The sequence below is a fragment of the Xiphias gladius genome, chromosome 15, assembly GCF_016859285.1.
Source record: "Xiphias gladius isolate SHS-SW01 ecotype Sanya breed wild chromosome 15, ASM1685928v1, whole genome shotgun sequence".
Taxonomy (NCBI): domain Eukaryota; kingdom Metazoa; phylum Chordata; class Actinopteri; order Istiophoriformes; family Xiphiidae; genus Xiphias; species Xiphias gladius.
The window spans coordinates 18,428,050-18,442,399 of record NC_053414.1 but is presented as its reverse complement, the minus strand read 5'-3'; the positions used below and the strand labels follow the sequence as shown (position 1 = coordinate 18,442,399).

Genomic DNA, 14,350 nt, shown 5'->3' with positions numbered 1-14,350 from the left:
TGATTGATTGATTGATTGATTGATTGATTGATTGATTGATTGATTGATTGATTGATTGATTGATTGATTGATTGATTGATTGATTGATTGATTGATTGATTGATTGATTGATTGATTGATTGATTGATTGATTGATTGATTGATTGATTGATTGATTGATTGATTGATTGATTGATTGATTGATTGATTGATTGATTGATTGATTGATTGATTGATTGATTGATTGATTGATTGATTGATTGATTGATTGATTGATTGATTGATTGATTGATTGATTGATTGATTGATTGATTGATTGATTGATTGATTGATTGATTGATTGGTTGATTGATTTGGTTGATTGATTGATTGATTGATTGACAGAACCTGATTGGCTAATCCTGTGATTGATTGGGGAGGTGGTGAATGAAACGATTACGAGATTAGCCATTGACCGCATGGCATTACAAAGGCCACTTGTATAACTGAATGTACTGCATCTATCTGCAAGTGCAACAACTATGACTACCACTTCTTATGCATTCATTCCAATCACCTCTCTAACTGCATTCAGCATTTAATTCCAGAGCTGTATCCTGCATGGTTTACTCTCTTTCTCGTCATCTGTATGACGTCATATAGTACTATGTCATCTCTCTGTGTCATGTGTCAGCCAATAGCTGCATTTTTGCACCTTAGTGGGACAGCATGCTGAAGCATGAGTGCTATGTTAGCTTTACTGGAGAGAGGGTAATAGTTGTCTGTATATCGTGGTGTACTGTAGTACTTGATTATGACTCTCTGTGCCACTTTGTAGACTGCAGACAGTTGTAGAGGTACGGCTGTTAAGATTTAACATTCAAAACAAAGAAATACATGTGGATGAATAGTGTGTGCCCCAAAGAAGATGCACGTATACTCTATTTTAAAGCAAATCTACTTTTTATATCTAATATGTACAATGTTAGGATTTGCGACTTTTAAGAAGGAAAAAAGCTGCCATCAAATAATTTGTAGACCCCAGAAAAGAAAACTGAGCCACCGAATAAGTAACGGCAGCTTTTTTTATGATCCTTGTTTTTACTTTTTGATCAGTTTGGTTCTGGATGGTATCTGTTGGTGGTTGTGTGCTTTGAGGTTTTTCTGGTGTGCGACACTGATCTGGAATGCCTGGCAGTGTTTCACAACAATGGTTTGATTTGATTTTTTTTTTTTTTTCTTTTTTTTTCTTTTTTTGAGGAATGATATTTGCATCCCCCATCCTCTCTGTCTTTTATCTAAACTGTTCTCTCTCTGTATTCGTTCTTGCTCCATTTATCATTTCTCCATCGTTGCTCATGTACAGTTAGATCCAATGTAGGCAAATGGTCAGATGTATTTTGTATGTGTGTACCGCATCTTGTTGTTTTCTGTTTGTTCATTAGAAGATTTGCACATTTGGATGGATTATTCACTTTCTCTGTCTCTCTCTTCTCCACATCATGTACGTGTTTTTTCCGTGTCTTTTCATGTGGACTGGCTCTTCCTCCTGCATCCCTCTATATTTCTGTCTTTTCGCTGTCGTTCTCTCTCCCTCCCCTTCCTCCTCTTTCTGTATGATGTGTATTTGATTGGGAGGGCTGCCAGCCTTTTTTGATTGGTCTCTTGCTGCATCTGATGCTTGCTGATTGGCTAGTTTTGCTCACCTCTGGTGATGTGATGCGCTCTTGATTGGCTGCGTGTAATTTTTGTATAAACTCTTCGATTGATGTTTTTTGCATTGTGTTCAACTGATGAATCTGCTGCTTAATTCACCTTCTTTTTCCCTCCTTTTATTTTTTTAATTTTTTTAAAGGTAGCAACATAATGGTCTTGGATTTCTTTTTGAATGCCTCTGTTCTGAAATATTTAGTTTTCTTTGTCTGTGTGCCAATGGTTGCATTGTTTGTGTGCAAAACTGCCTGAATACTCACCAGGATCCTTGTTTTCAATGTCTTTCTCCTTCAAAAGAAGCGCATGCATCAAATACCATCGCTGCTCATCAACAGAATTAACCTCTGTCATAAGTAAAAAACTTATATATATATATATATGTATAATGACACCTCACACTTCAAGTACAAGATTAATATGAAATCTCTGATCATATATCCATTATGCGTAAGGGAATACGTTCAGCTTTAGAAGGCATAAACCACAGACTTTAACGTAATTGGGCACTGCATCATTTTGATCATTCCTCAATACATGTGTATGTAAGGAAGTAGGTTAAATCAAATTAGCCTCTGACCTCTTTTCTGGTGTCCAGGTCAATAATGCCACAGCCAGAGTGATGACGAACAAGAAGATGACCACACCGTACTCTAACGGAGAAGGCCTCGCTGCTCTTCCATATGGTAGCGCATTTCGCACACTTCTAGCTCTGTTCAAACACTTGATTCACAGTGGCTAATGCTATGCAATATGGCTGAAATCAACATCACAATATTAATTATATTTTAAATACTCCAATTTATGTTAATGCAATGCACTGTTTTATGCATTATATCAGACCAAACATATCACAATCACGAGGATTTAACTTAAAATAAGTCAATATAACAGTGAATTGCCTTTCCCAAGTAGTGACACTGAGTGAAAAGCTCTCACAGATGTGCCCTGTCCAGACTAACAGTCAGGAAACTTTGTCAGGAAGATTTTTTTGAACAAAAGCCCAAGTCGTAAAAATGTCTAGTGGGTTCAGTGTGTTTCCTTTGAAATATTGCTTTAAACATAGGTTGCATTTTTTTGTTGACTACAGCTGGGTGGAAGTTGAGCCCCATGGTTGGAGCGATGTACAGTCCCGAGCTCTATACAGGTAAGAAAACACGTATTATCTTTATACTCAAAAAGACAGATGGAGACAGGATTTACAAATTACGGGGGAGGGGAAATTAGCAATAATAATAGAAGCTACTCTTTCTGTCATCATTACTCTCTCCCTCTCTCGCTCAGTACCAGGGTTCCCATACCAAGCAGCGGCAGCAGCAGCTGCTTCCACTGCTGCGACCTTTCGAGGCACTCATCTCCGGGGTCGTGCCCGGCCCGTCTACAGTGCGGTCAGGGCAGCTGTGCCACAACCTGCCATCCCTACATACCCCGGGTAAACACACATAAACATAAATAAAAACTGATAACTACACTGGTAAAGTGCTATTGATGATGAAAAGTAGACACAGTGTATTGTTACACATAGGAAGGTCTTCCTAAATGCATGTCTTCACTTAGTTAAAAACAGTACTTTATAATTGTGCATGCTGTGTGTTTTAATATGTTTTTGTATTGACATAATGACATTGATTGCTTGATGAGCGGAAATACCATTTCCTTGTACCTCAAAAGTGGTAATGATTATGACCCTTTAGTGCAGTAATATCAAATTTAATAATATTCCCTTTAATAGATGTTTGACTTACCGGCTGAAGTAACCTTAGTATCACTCTTAAGTCAGTGCATTAATATACAAAGAGGTGGTATTTTGTCTTGCATGTTGCACGGTGTGTAATAATCTCACCCTTCTTTCTCTTCTCTCTTTCACAATCTGTTTGGCACCGTTTTCTCACCTCTCTCTCCCTCAATTGTCACTCTTGTTTTGTTGTTTTGTGCAATGCCCACATGGTGGCGCATCACACACAATTTTTTTTTGTTTGTTTGTTTCGACATTCCACCACCACTCCTCTGTATTCTCTCCTTTTCTTTCTTCCTTTCCTTTCTCGTCTCTCTCTCAGCGTGATGGCCTATCAGGATGGTTTTTACAGTGCGGCCGATCTCTATGTAAGTATACCTCTCTCCCCTCTACTGCCTCACTCCTCACCTACGTTTTCCCCCTCTTGCCTGTGGGTTTTCAAGTGTGAAACGGCACGGACCAAACCCGTAGAGACGTGTACTTTTGGGTGTTTTCATTCATCAAAGAGAGACATTTAATCTTTATACCCTAATCGTAAATGATCAAATTATGTTCAGTTTCATCCAGTATGCTCCATCCATCTAATACATACAAATGTAGAAACATGAACAGTCCGGCACACACACTTTAATCATGTGTTCATTCATGAGTAGACTCCTCTAGGGTTTGTCTCTGTGTATTTGTGAGTTAGTTCGTACCAATTTGATTATGAGTGTGTGTCTGTGTGTGTAATGGTGTGTGTGTGTGTGTGTGTGCGTGTGTGTGCGCGTGTGTGACCAGGTTGACAATAGTTGTTTCTGTTCTCTCTGTAGACTAGTGTTTCAGGACATTAGTGGCAGATTGCCCCAGGTAGGGTTTACACACTCTGTGTGAGAGCCAGTGTGCATCCTCCTCGTCTCCAATGACTGCGTGCTGCTAGACATTATTGACCATCTGAGATTGAAATGCCTTCTCTGTCTTCTTCTACTAACTCACTGGATTCTGACTTGGGTGGAGTTGCGGAAGGGGGAGAAAAGAATTAAGTTTAAATCTGGATTCATAGAGAATATACAACGTAAAAACATTTATTCACAAAATCTCTTCAGGAGAAATGGATCTTCATTTTAGGGCAAAATCAGATGCAGGAGGAGGTCAGTACTTGATCAGTGGGTCACTTTCTTTAACCAAATTCTGCACTGGTGGTAAAGTTTTGAAGTCTATTCCATGACAATACATCCAGCTGACTATGCCCATTTTATAAACCAACTGACTTCTCTCCTCAGTGTGAAAACAACGGCATTTGTTTTATTTTGGCATCGCCCCTGTGTTACCACCTCACAGCAAAATCCGTCTATGAATTTGATACGTTTCATTATTTTCTTGAAGCAAGATACATTAAAACCAATTGACATTGTATCTTATTATTTGAAAATGTCATCACACACTTTTATACCAAGATCAGAAAACATGTAAAAACAAGTATGCAAAACTGGGATAATTCAGGGAAAAAAAGGGAAAAAAGCAGATGATGCCATTTTTCATGCCAGGACATTTTGTCATTTTGTTACACTTTTATACTTTTTCATCACCCCTTGAAGATGCAGAAGCTTGCATACAATACACAAATGTTACATATCATGCACATTAGTAAAAATTATAATGTATTAGCAAGCTGCATTGTCATTGTCATGATTTGAAATACAAACAGGACGTGAAATAAATAAGACATGAATAATGGCACTAAAACCTGAGACTATCCAGTAGTCAGAGGGATGTAGGACAAGAGTATTCGTTCTATGAGCAGTTAATTCAGACCCCTTCCAGGAATCTCCCTATCTGTTTCACTTGTGGCATGCTAACTGAATCAGTGTCAGCATGCAGACATACTTACAAGGCTGACTCCTCCCCCAGTCCCCCTTATTTCCTCCCACCCTTTTCTTCTCTTTCAAAGACCCCCCCTTTCTGTCACTCTTTCTTCCACTTCCTCTCACTCTGTTCATTCTGTCTTCTGTCCTTCTTCAGACAACAAATGGAACCTTTCCTGTAGTCTTCAAGTCACCTTGTTTAGCTTCAAGCGTATCTTTCTGTCCTTTTCTGCTGCCTTTTATTTTTCTTTGTCTAGTCTCGCTATGTTCTGTAACTTCTCTTCCTTCTGTCCTATGTTCTATATCAGATTATATCACCTCCTCTCTCTTTGCCACCATGTCATCTTCTTCTCCTCTCAGTCACCCCTTCCTCCTCTTCCTCCTTTCCTTCCTCTCCCCCACCTCACCCGGTCCAGCCTTCTTCCCATAGCAGCAACTGTGTGGTCCTGAATGCAGGGACATGGTCGTGACTGATTCTTTAGGGTAGAATGCAGCGGTGTGTGTTTGTTTTTGCATTTTTTTATAGGGATGTTTGGCCTAATACACTGTATGTTCTGAGTTTGGGAAAGCATGCTGTGTCTGTCATTGACTGGTTGCTGGCTACGTGAGAGAGTGTGTGTGTGTGTGTGTGTGTGTGTGTGTGTGTGTGTGTGTGTGTGTGTGTGTGTGTGTGTGTGTGTTCCCTTTTTTAATCCAACTGGCTGACTGCCTTCTTACATCTGTAGTTTTTTTTTGTGTCTGTTCATCAGCTGTCCATCCAAACTTAATAATGACACAATCATCCTGCCGCCCCTTCCCCTTTCTTTAACTGTGTGTTTTTGGTAGGGGAAGTGGGATGGGGCACAGTTATGGGTATGAAATCTCTCTCCCTTCATGTCCAACGCACAGCGGGAAAAGTAATGCACTTAAATGATGATTTAAAAACAGTAAAACACGCAGAGTACTACCGAGGATTTGTCTTCCTGGGTTTGTCATGGAGGGAGAGACACACGCAGAGCCTGAGCTACATCCTTGTGAATGCTGTACTGCACCAGATTAGCCAGTTGTGCTGACTGTCTGCTTGTTAATCTTTCGCTCTCTTCTCAGCAGTTTTTCTCACAATGTAACCCTTTAGATTGACTATAGTCTGTTAGTCTGCAGAGGAATAACAGCAAACTTTTAACAAGAATTTACTCTTCTTTCTGTCCCTTCCCGCCTCTGCCTTTATTGTATCTCTCTCTCCTCTGTTGCACACGATGTCCCCTTCTTCCCCCTCTCTCCTCTTCATCGCCTCCTCACAGGGGGGCTATGCAGCGTATCGTTACGCCCAGCCGGCTGCGGTAGCGACTCCGGCAGCAGCAGCGGCTGCAGCGGCAGCTTACAGTGACAGGTAAGTGGGCTGTTCAGGAAGTCTTAGAGCCTGATCTGACAGGCCAACACCTGCAGAACTAGGTCTTGAGACGGTTTGGAGCCTATACAAAGCACTTGCCAGGAAATGACTTTTCGAGTACATTAGTCAATTTGTCCTTTATACGGATATGCATTGCTTATTTTTCCTTTTAAATGTTATGTGTTACATAATGCTTGATATATTGGCTTTTTTTGACAGCTACGGACGAGTTTACACGGCAGACCCGTACCATGCTGCACTCGCCCCGGCTGCCTATGGTGTTGGAGCCATGGTAAGCCCAAATATTTTCTGATATAAAGGATAAGACTGACATTATTCTATATTTTTCTTATTGTCAAGAAATTCAGTCAAAATACGAAAACTGTCAATACATTCTTCAACCTCTAAGTACTTCCCCACCATGTCTGGGGCACTGAGCCAAAAGCCCATTAGTTCCTACTTAAGATGCAGTCTTTAAGAAAGGGTTTAATTTTAGTTCAGTTTTTAAAAAAGGCTCTGCAATTTGCTAAAACAACTGGGTACTGTAGATTTGAGCAAGTGTTCTTCTAAAAGGACTAAGTAGTACATTTTTTGGAAAATATTTTAGCCACATATTATGCATTCCATATTGTCCTTTTTGTGTTTACACCACTAAGACCAAGGCTGGATTACAAACTGGGTAAAACAGGCAACTGCTCTGGGACAAACTCTTGACAGCACCTGCCTGTTTGGTAAATCAAATGACTTGTTCTAACTTGATTGAAATTTGGTTTCGGAATATGTACTATAAAAAAAACCAACAGAATATCAGCTGAAATGACTGGGGCCTGAAGGTGGGTCTTGAAGAGTGTCCTTGTGTGAAGACCTAGTTATAAGACTAAATTAATGTCTTCTAAATTATCACAGAGCAAATCTGGAGCCAAGTAGTATTCCTGCAAAGAAAAAAAAAAATCAGTACAGTAGTGTTGCACAAATAGTGGGAGGAACTCGGGGTTAATTTTTGGCCCATGGCCCTTAGCAGGTTAATGTGGCTATGACCCAGATGGTTTATGTGAGTGTGACTCAAAATAAACTCCTGATTTTGGCTACACAAACAGTACTTAGTAGTCGTTGTGAGATCAATTCATTGTTGTCTTTCCATGGGATTTATTAACAATAAGGACAATGTAGAATATTACCAGCCTTATCCTTTTATGAACAGTGTCATTTTGAATGTGGTGAAAGATTTTATTCACTAAATGTTTGTTGTTTTACAGGCCACGCTGTACAGGGGAGGCTACAGTAGATTTGCCCCTTACTAAGGACACCATATTTCCCAGGAGCTCCTCTCTTGCATTGAATTACTCTAAAAGAGCTCCCTCTGTTGTGGTGGAGGTGGACTGCACCCAGTTTTAAAGTGTGGAGTAAACCACAACAAAGAAATTTATGATCCCCACCCAAAGCAGTCCCACATTTTCTTATATAGGCTACTACAGAAATAGAGGAATGCTGTATTAAAGACTGACAGATGGCCTTTACATTTAAAAAAAAAAAAAAAAAAAGAAGAAGAAAAAAGTAAAGACTTAAAATGGCCACCTTCCCTATTGCACGGCTGTATTATAGTCCCCTCCCCCCCTTATTCCCTCTGCACTCCGCAGCATACTCGGGATGGAGCCAAGATGTTCTTCCAAAGGCTTTATGTGGATAACTGACATTAAAACAGCTGTCAACCATGTATGAAAAAAGTGCTCAGTGCTGTGTGGCCTGCACACACTCGACATATAAGGAAAAAGAGAGAGAAGCAAGAAATCGAGGTGTTCACAAAGCGGTTGGAGCAGTAGGAAGCAGGAAGGTGCATCGAAAGAGCATCTAGAAACATTTTGAACCTGAATGACGAGTCACTAAAATGATAAAACAACCACGGATGGATTTTATTATTCCTCCTTAACGTGGGCGTATAGTAATGAGGGAGGATTTCCATTCTCGTTGTATTCTGGTAGAGGGAGACTGAACATGGCAACTTGGAGAGATGATGCGATGGTTTATAACGCTACAGAAATCACGTCCGAAAGCTGAAGGAGGGAGGGTTATTAGAGCTGTTCCTTACCTCAAGTTTTCTTAGTATGTGGAAATGGTGAACCTTTAAACTTAAAATTGTTATGATATGCAAAGAAATTAGTTTAGAGAAAAAAACTTACCAAATTATTATTATTATTGTAATTATTCTCATAATTATTCTTATTAAACCATTATTTTTGTTTGACTCAGCTACACAGCAGCCACTACTGTTATGGGACATGTAGATTAAACAGTGAAATCAGAAAATGATCATCTATTAAACTATAATATTCCACCTTTTGACCATATGACACATCTATAGTCTCACTTCATCCTTCTCATGCACAGGATTTCACTACACTCTGTGTGCAGCCACCACTAAACACTACAGAAAGTGTAACACTACACTGAACAACTTTTTCTCGTTCAGTTGATTTTAGATTTAGATCCAAATTAATCCTCCATCCACAACCCTGGGGTTCAAGTATTTCTTGATTATTTAATATAGAAACTTTATTATTTGGATTTTCCCCTCCCGCTCCATCTTTTATAGAGCAAAGTACAACATTGAATGAGTCTTCCTAAAACATACTGTGGTTGGTAATTGTGTTCGGGACGCTGCCAGCAGCAATTACTGAGCAAGAGAGAGATTCTGTCAGTGAGTTAATAGAAAATATTTAAATGCAAAACTCCTTACTATTGTGCATATTTCTATACTGTTGTATTTCCAAAACGTGGCTTTTTTTTTTTGGCTTTTGTTTTTGTTCCAAAGATTTGTAGAAAGCACATTTTTCTGGCGTATGTATAAATATATAATCTTTGTTACTATTATCATAATCCTTGATAATCCTATTGCTGTCTTTATTTACTTTCTTTCATCTTGTTTTATATATATATATATATATATATATATATATATATATATATATATATATATATATATATATATATATAATCTGTAAGTGTTGTTCCTTCTTCAGTAAGGTGCAAGGTCTTGAGTTGAGAGCGTACCTGAGTAGTGATAGACTAGAGGTATGCATGTAACACTACCAAACTTTAGCCTTCTCAGTTAAATATTCAGTCATACCAGGCTGATGTTTTATTCGTTTTGTTTTTTGGTTGAATTATAGGATCCTCTAGCATTACATTTAATTATATTTCAATATATGCAGGAACGCCTGGATTTTTTTTTTTTCCTTTTATGTCATTTATTTTGCAGGTGACTGAGACATTTGGAAAGAATGAACATATGCCCGTAGCACTTTGGTTAAAACCAACTTCATTCTTTTCTTTTTCAGTTTTTCATTTTGTAATAGTTTTTACTTAATGCAGACTCCGTACATTTCAGAGGGGAAATCTGTCAGCTTGGCCAGTGTGGCCGCTCCAGGTTTATTTGAAGATATCCGCTAAAATGTCTGAAAATGTTATATCTGGTACATCGCAGGTTAAAGGACCAGTGTGTAGGATTTAGTGGCATCTAGAGGTGAGGTTGCAAATTGCAACCAACTGAATACCCCTCCCCTTCCAAGTGTTTACGTTAATTTAAAAAAACACGAAAGGCCCTCTCTAGAGCCAGTGTTTGGTCCCTTCTGAGCTACTGTAGAAACATGGCAGTGCAACATGGTGAGCCATGGAAAAGGACCCGCTCCCTATGTAGATATGAAGGGCTCATTTTAAGCCAACGAAAAAACGATTCTTAGTTTCAGGTAATTGTACACTGATGAAAACATAGTTACGAATATATTATGTTTTCATATTCCGTTTTTTCTGCCAATAGATCCCCATAAATCCTACATACCGGTCCTTTAATATTCCGAAATGGCAAAAAACAAAATGTCATTGTGGGATATGATCTAAGTTGTGTGTAAAATGGAGCAGTTCTGTTTTTTTAGCCGTGAACTAATTTCAAAGCTACTGTTGTGTTTTCCACTTCTCAAACTTTGAAAAACATGCAGGTCTATAAGATGCTTTTTTTTTACATTAAATGTGCTGCTGTTGGATTTGCTCATGACATTTAACATTTTTTTTATATATCTCCATAATAATATAGAATGTGGTCTGGACAAAAAAAAAAAAAAAAAGAAAACCTAGCCAAAGATGCTAACTAACAGTCCCTAGCACGTTCTGGTTCCCAACTTGAGCAGTGCTACACAGAATACACATAGATGGACTTTTGGAGCCACTGAAGACATGGAAAAACCAGCATGAGCGAGTCTTGTCAAGTCAAAAAAAAAAAAAAAAAAAAAAAAAAGTTTTGCATGAATCTTGTGTCTTTCATATTTGACTCCTGAGCAGCCGAGCCAAGTCGTGTTCTTCTTTACCACTAAACTCCATGGAGAATGACAGGCAGCTAGCAGTTTGAAGCTAGTTAACACGAAAAAGAGCACAGTGCTGTTTGGCAAAAAGGCCTGCTGACAACAAAATGGCTGCCGCACAAAAATAATTTTCTTGTTGTGGTTTTCTTGCCACTGTATTATAACTATGTGGCCATTCTTCATAGTTGCTATGGTTTCTCAATGATCAGTCCTAGCCAACTGTCATGTCTATATCCCCCTTGACTGCCATTATGTTTTTTTGTTATTGAATGTCCATATAAAATGTTTTATATAAAAATGATTTGGTGTTGTTTTGTTGTGATCAAGCTTTCACGTTGTTTTCTTTTAGTATTGTATTTATTTAGTAAAATGGGTGAGCATTATTTTGTAGTTTCTCATATTATTTTAAACACAGACAGTGAAAGTATGTGAGTGCTGATCATTAATTTAAATACTAAGTCAGTATAGTTGCTTTAACCCTGCAAATTATTTTGTTGGCTACTTGTGGGCAGTGGACAGGAGCCTGTAAACACAATACAGACCTAGCGTCAAGGTTTGGTGTCAGGCAGGTAGTGTTAGCATACACTGTGTTTATCAGAGCTTTTTATTTAAAACAGCTGCCGGCTGCAGCTGGAAATCAAGCTGATGAGAGTGAACCAAAACAGTAAAGTTGCAGGCTGGAAAAACCATGAGCTGAAAGAAGCTAAAGCGGATCATAAAGCACGACGAGTGACATTACGCATAGTGCTGACTAGTCTACGGTAATGCTACTAGCTATGTGAGGCTGTATTTGCAGTGTTTCGAGCTACATGCCTACATGCTCACAATGACAATACTAATATCCTAATGTTTAGCAGCTATAATGTTTAAATGTTCAGCATCAACTAACATTTGTTAATTAGCACTAAACACAAAGTTCATCTACAGCTGAGGCTGATGCGTATGTCATAACCTTTGAGTGTATTTGGTCTCAAACTTAAGTATTGGACAAATAAATAATTTGGTGCTATATGGAAAATGAAGGATCACCAAAGTAAGTACAAGTCATCTCGGGGACGGCAAGAATGTCAGCCAAATTTTATGGAAATCCACCCAATAGTTGACAAAATATTTCAATTGAAACCACAAAGTTCAACCTCGTGGTGGCACCAGAGGAAAACCCAAGGGATCACCAAAATCAGTAGGATACATTATCCCGAGAGCAGTGTACAAAATTTCATGAAATTGATATTTGTCTGGACAAAAGTAGTAGACTGACCAGCTGACATTGCCATCCTCAAAGCCTGCCTGCTGGCATTGCTAAAAACATTGATAATAGAATTAATAATGCAGGTGTAATGACGTATGCTGGTATCAATTCCCATAAATATTTATATATATTTAATAATCATTAATTATCATTTATATGGTGTGCTTAAAGAAGACATTTCTTTGGGGAAAATATTTATTGACAGTTCTGTTTAGCTGTTCTTCCCAATTCATATTCACAGTGCAAACAAATATACATTCATAGTTCATAAAAATAAAAATATATATTTCACATATCTTTCACAAACAGCTGTACATTAAAAAGGAATAGCTCCAAAGAGGGGGGGGGGGTCTTGGAGTGGAAAAGGGAGGAGAGGAGAAAGTATTTAGTGGTGCACCAACAACAATTATCAAACTGCTTACAATAGATTTAGTATATTGTTTCTCAGAGATGCACGAGCCACGTGCAAAGGATGGGGGAGGAAGCATGGACACCTCAGTGAAGCATGTATAAATAAATAATTTCAATATATAATGTTAAAATTAGATTAGCCTTTTTTTTTTTTTTGGATCAATTTGGGGTATTAATTTTTGTGCAGTGTTTCCCCAAACCCATGTGGGCCTAACACAATGACAGACATCAGGTCAGGTATTTTAGGGAGGTGAAGGAGAACAGGGCGACCGAGAGCGGGAGTAAGACTGGGCGATGGAAAATCAGTGTGGGGAGGTAAAATAGTTGTGGGAAAGACATGGGAGGACTTCTAGACAATTCCATATTTCGCCAGGTCGCTGAGCTCCATGTCCCCAAATGCTTCCCATGGGCAAACCACTGTGATGTCTGTGCCAAGACCCTCCATGCCAGGGATGTCGTCTCCGAATCTGAAAAAGAAAAAAAAGCATGTCTTAATTTCCCGGGAATGTTGCACTTAGGTCCTTTTATTTGGTATGTGACTTACAGTGGTGGAAGAAGTATTCATATCCTTTACTTAACTAAAAACACCCATACAAGAATGGAAACACATGGTGACTTCGAAGTCCAGCTTACCCCTTCTGGCCTGGTTTAGGGGCCTTGCTCTTGAAGGTGCGAGCGGCCCTCTGCTTGAACTTGGGAGGTGCCTTCTTGTCAGCGGGAGCTGCAACAGCTGTGTCTGCCATCTTCTTCCGCACTGAGAGAAAAAGAGTTAAAAGTGAATGAGTTAGTCTTGATGTTAAAGACCCTTCCTCCTCTCTTCCCCTAAGCCCCCGCTGCCCTGTGCTTGATGATGATGATGTAACACCCCCAGGTTAGGTCAAATTATAGACTAAAGCCGTCATACAGCTCCTTAAGACCCTGTTACTCAAACAGCTTTGTCTATTTTTACTCCTTGGCTTTAAAGATTATTCTTGGCCAAGTTACAGGCTGTGCATCTTGAGACCAGGATATGATTTAGTTCACCTAATTCCATAGTTGGTTTTAAGTCAACACATGTACTGTATGTTGTACAGGAGATTTTGCGCTGGACCACTAATTTGAAACCTGCTTTAATCCAAACTATTTCTGACCTCTGTTGACTACGTTATCTTACAGGAAAGCTCAGCAGTGCTCTGGATTTTACCAGAAATGTACTTTGACGACACTGATGGTCACTTTGAACATCTCAACAAGTCGTGTACTTTTTTTGGATTCTGTTATAAAGTTAGTTAAGCAGTTAATTATTAAACTTTACATCCCGATGGATTTTTTTTTCAATACCTCATAATGTAGTTACTGTATGTTCCTGTTTTTGAATAGCCACGGCTAATAATGTTAGCATTTATTATGTGCAGATATACCGTAGGCTATGCGTGATAGCCTATGTATAATGTTTGCTATGTTATTTTTAACACATATTGATGAAAGTACATAAAGACACTTCTTTCTTTCTTAATTTAAATTATTTTTATATGTTCAGTTAACCAGTGTGGTTTCTTGAATTCTAACTCTCTTTTTCAATAAAAACATGGTTATTTTAAAATGTGAATAGATAATACAATTTAACAAAATATACACATTAGAGTTCAAGTTTGATTAATAAATGTGCCAAATCCTTGCTTGACAGCAAGAAAGTCATCAGTTTATTGTCTCCTTGATCATCTTCTTCTTTTTGGTTTTTAA

At 38.6% G+C, this 14,350-nt stretch overlaps 2 protein-coding genes across 8 annotated transcripts in view; one reads left to right on the top strand and one right to left on the bottom strand.

Annotated features, from left to right (window-relative positions):
• The window catches only part of rbfox2 (RNA binding fox-1 homolog 2), a 35,079-nt gene extending 25,556 nt beyond the window's left edge, over window positions 1-9,523 (top strand). For 4 of the 7 annotated variants that reach the window (XM_040145594.1, XM_040145593.1, XM_040145600.1 and 1 more), the window contains 7 exons: window positions 2,267-2,354; window positions 2,759-2,815; window positions 2,953-3,100; window positions 3,726-3,771; window positions 6,528-6,616; window positions 6,836-6,908; window positions 7,873-9,523. In XM_040145594.1, coding sequence (XP_040001528.1) covers window positions 2,267-2,354; window positions 2,759-2,815; window positions 2,953-3,100; window positions 3,726-3,771; window positions 6,528-6,616; window positions 6,836-6,908; window positions 7,873-7,917 — 546 coding nt within the window. In that variant the 3' untranslated portion in view covers window positions 7,918-9,523. Of the gene's footprint in view, window positions 1-2,266; window positions 2,355-2,758; window positions 2,816-2,952; window positions 3,101-3,725; window positions 3,772-4,215; window positions 4,253-6,527; window positions 6,617-6,835; window positions 6,909-7,872 lie in introns of those variants that run through there. The other 3 variants (XM_040145595.1, XM_040145596.1, XM_040145597.1) reach the window with 3 other exon arrangements.
• A 3,352-nt stretch (window positions 9,524-12,875) lies between these two features.
• On the bottom strand, window positions 12,876-13,371 carry LOC120800557 (retinal cone rhodopsin-sensitive cGMP 3',5'-cyclic phosphodiesterase subunit gamma-like). Its single transcript, XM_040146747.1, has 2 exons — window positions 13,262-13,371; window positions 12,876-13,095 (listed from the first exon to the last, which is right to left on the bottom strand). The coding sequence occupies exons 1-2, from the start codon at window positions 13,369-13,371 to the stop codon at window positions 12,978-12,980; spliced, it is 228 nt and encodes a 75-aa protein (XP_040002681.1). The 3' UTR covers window positions 12,876-12,977.
• Between the last annotated feature and the right edge of the window lie 979 nt (window positions 13,372-14,350).

What these genes read in the sequence shown, in the direction of transcription:
- LOC120800557 (XM_040146747.1), bottom strand. Translation starts at nt 13,371, where the DNA reads ATGGCAGACACAGCTGTTGCAGCTCCCGCTGACAAGAAGGCACCTCCC. An exon ending in CCTAAACCAGGCCAGAAGGG is followed by an intron (nt 13,096 to 13,261) that starts GTAAGCTGGACT and finishes TTTCTTTTTCAG; the next exon opens with ATTCGGAGACGACATCCCTG.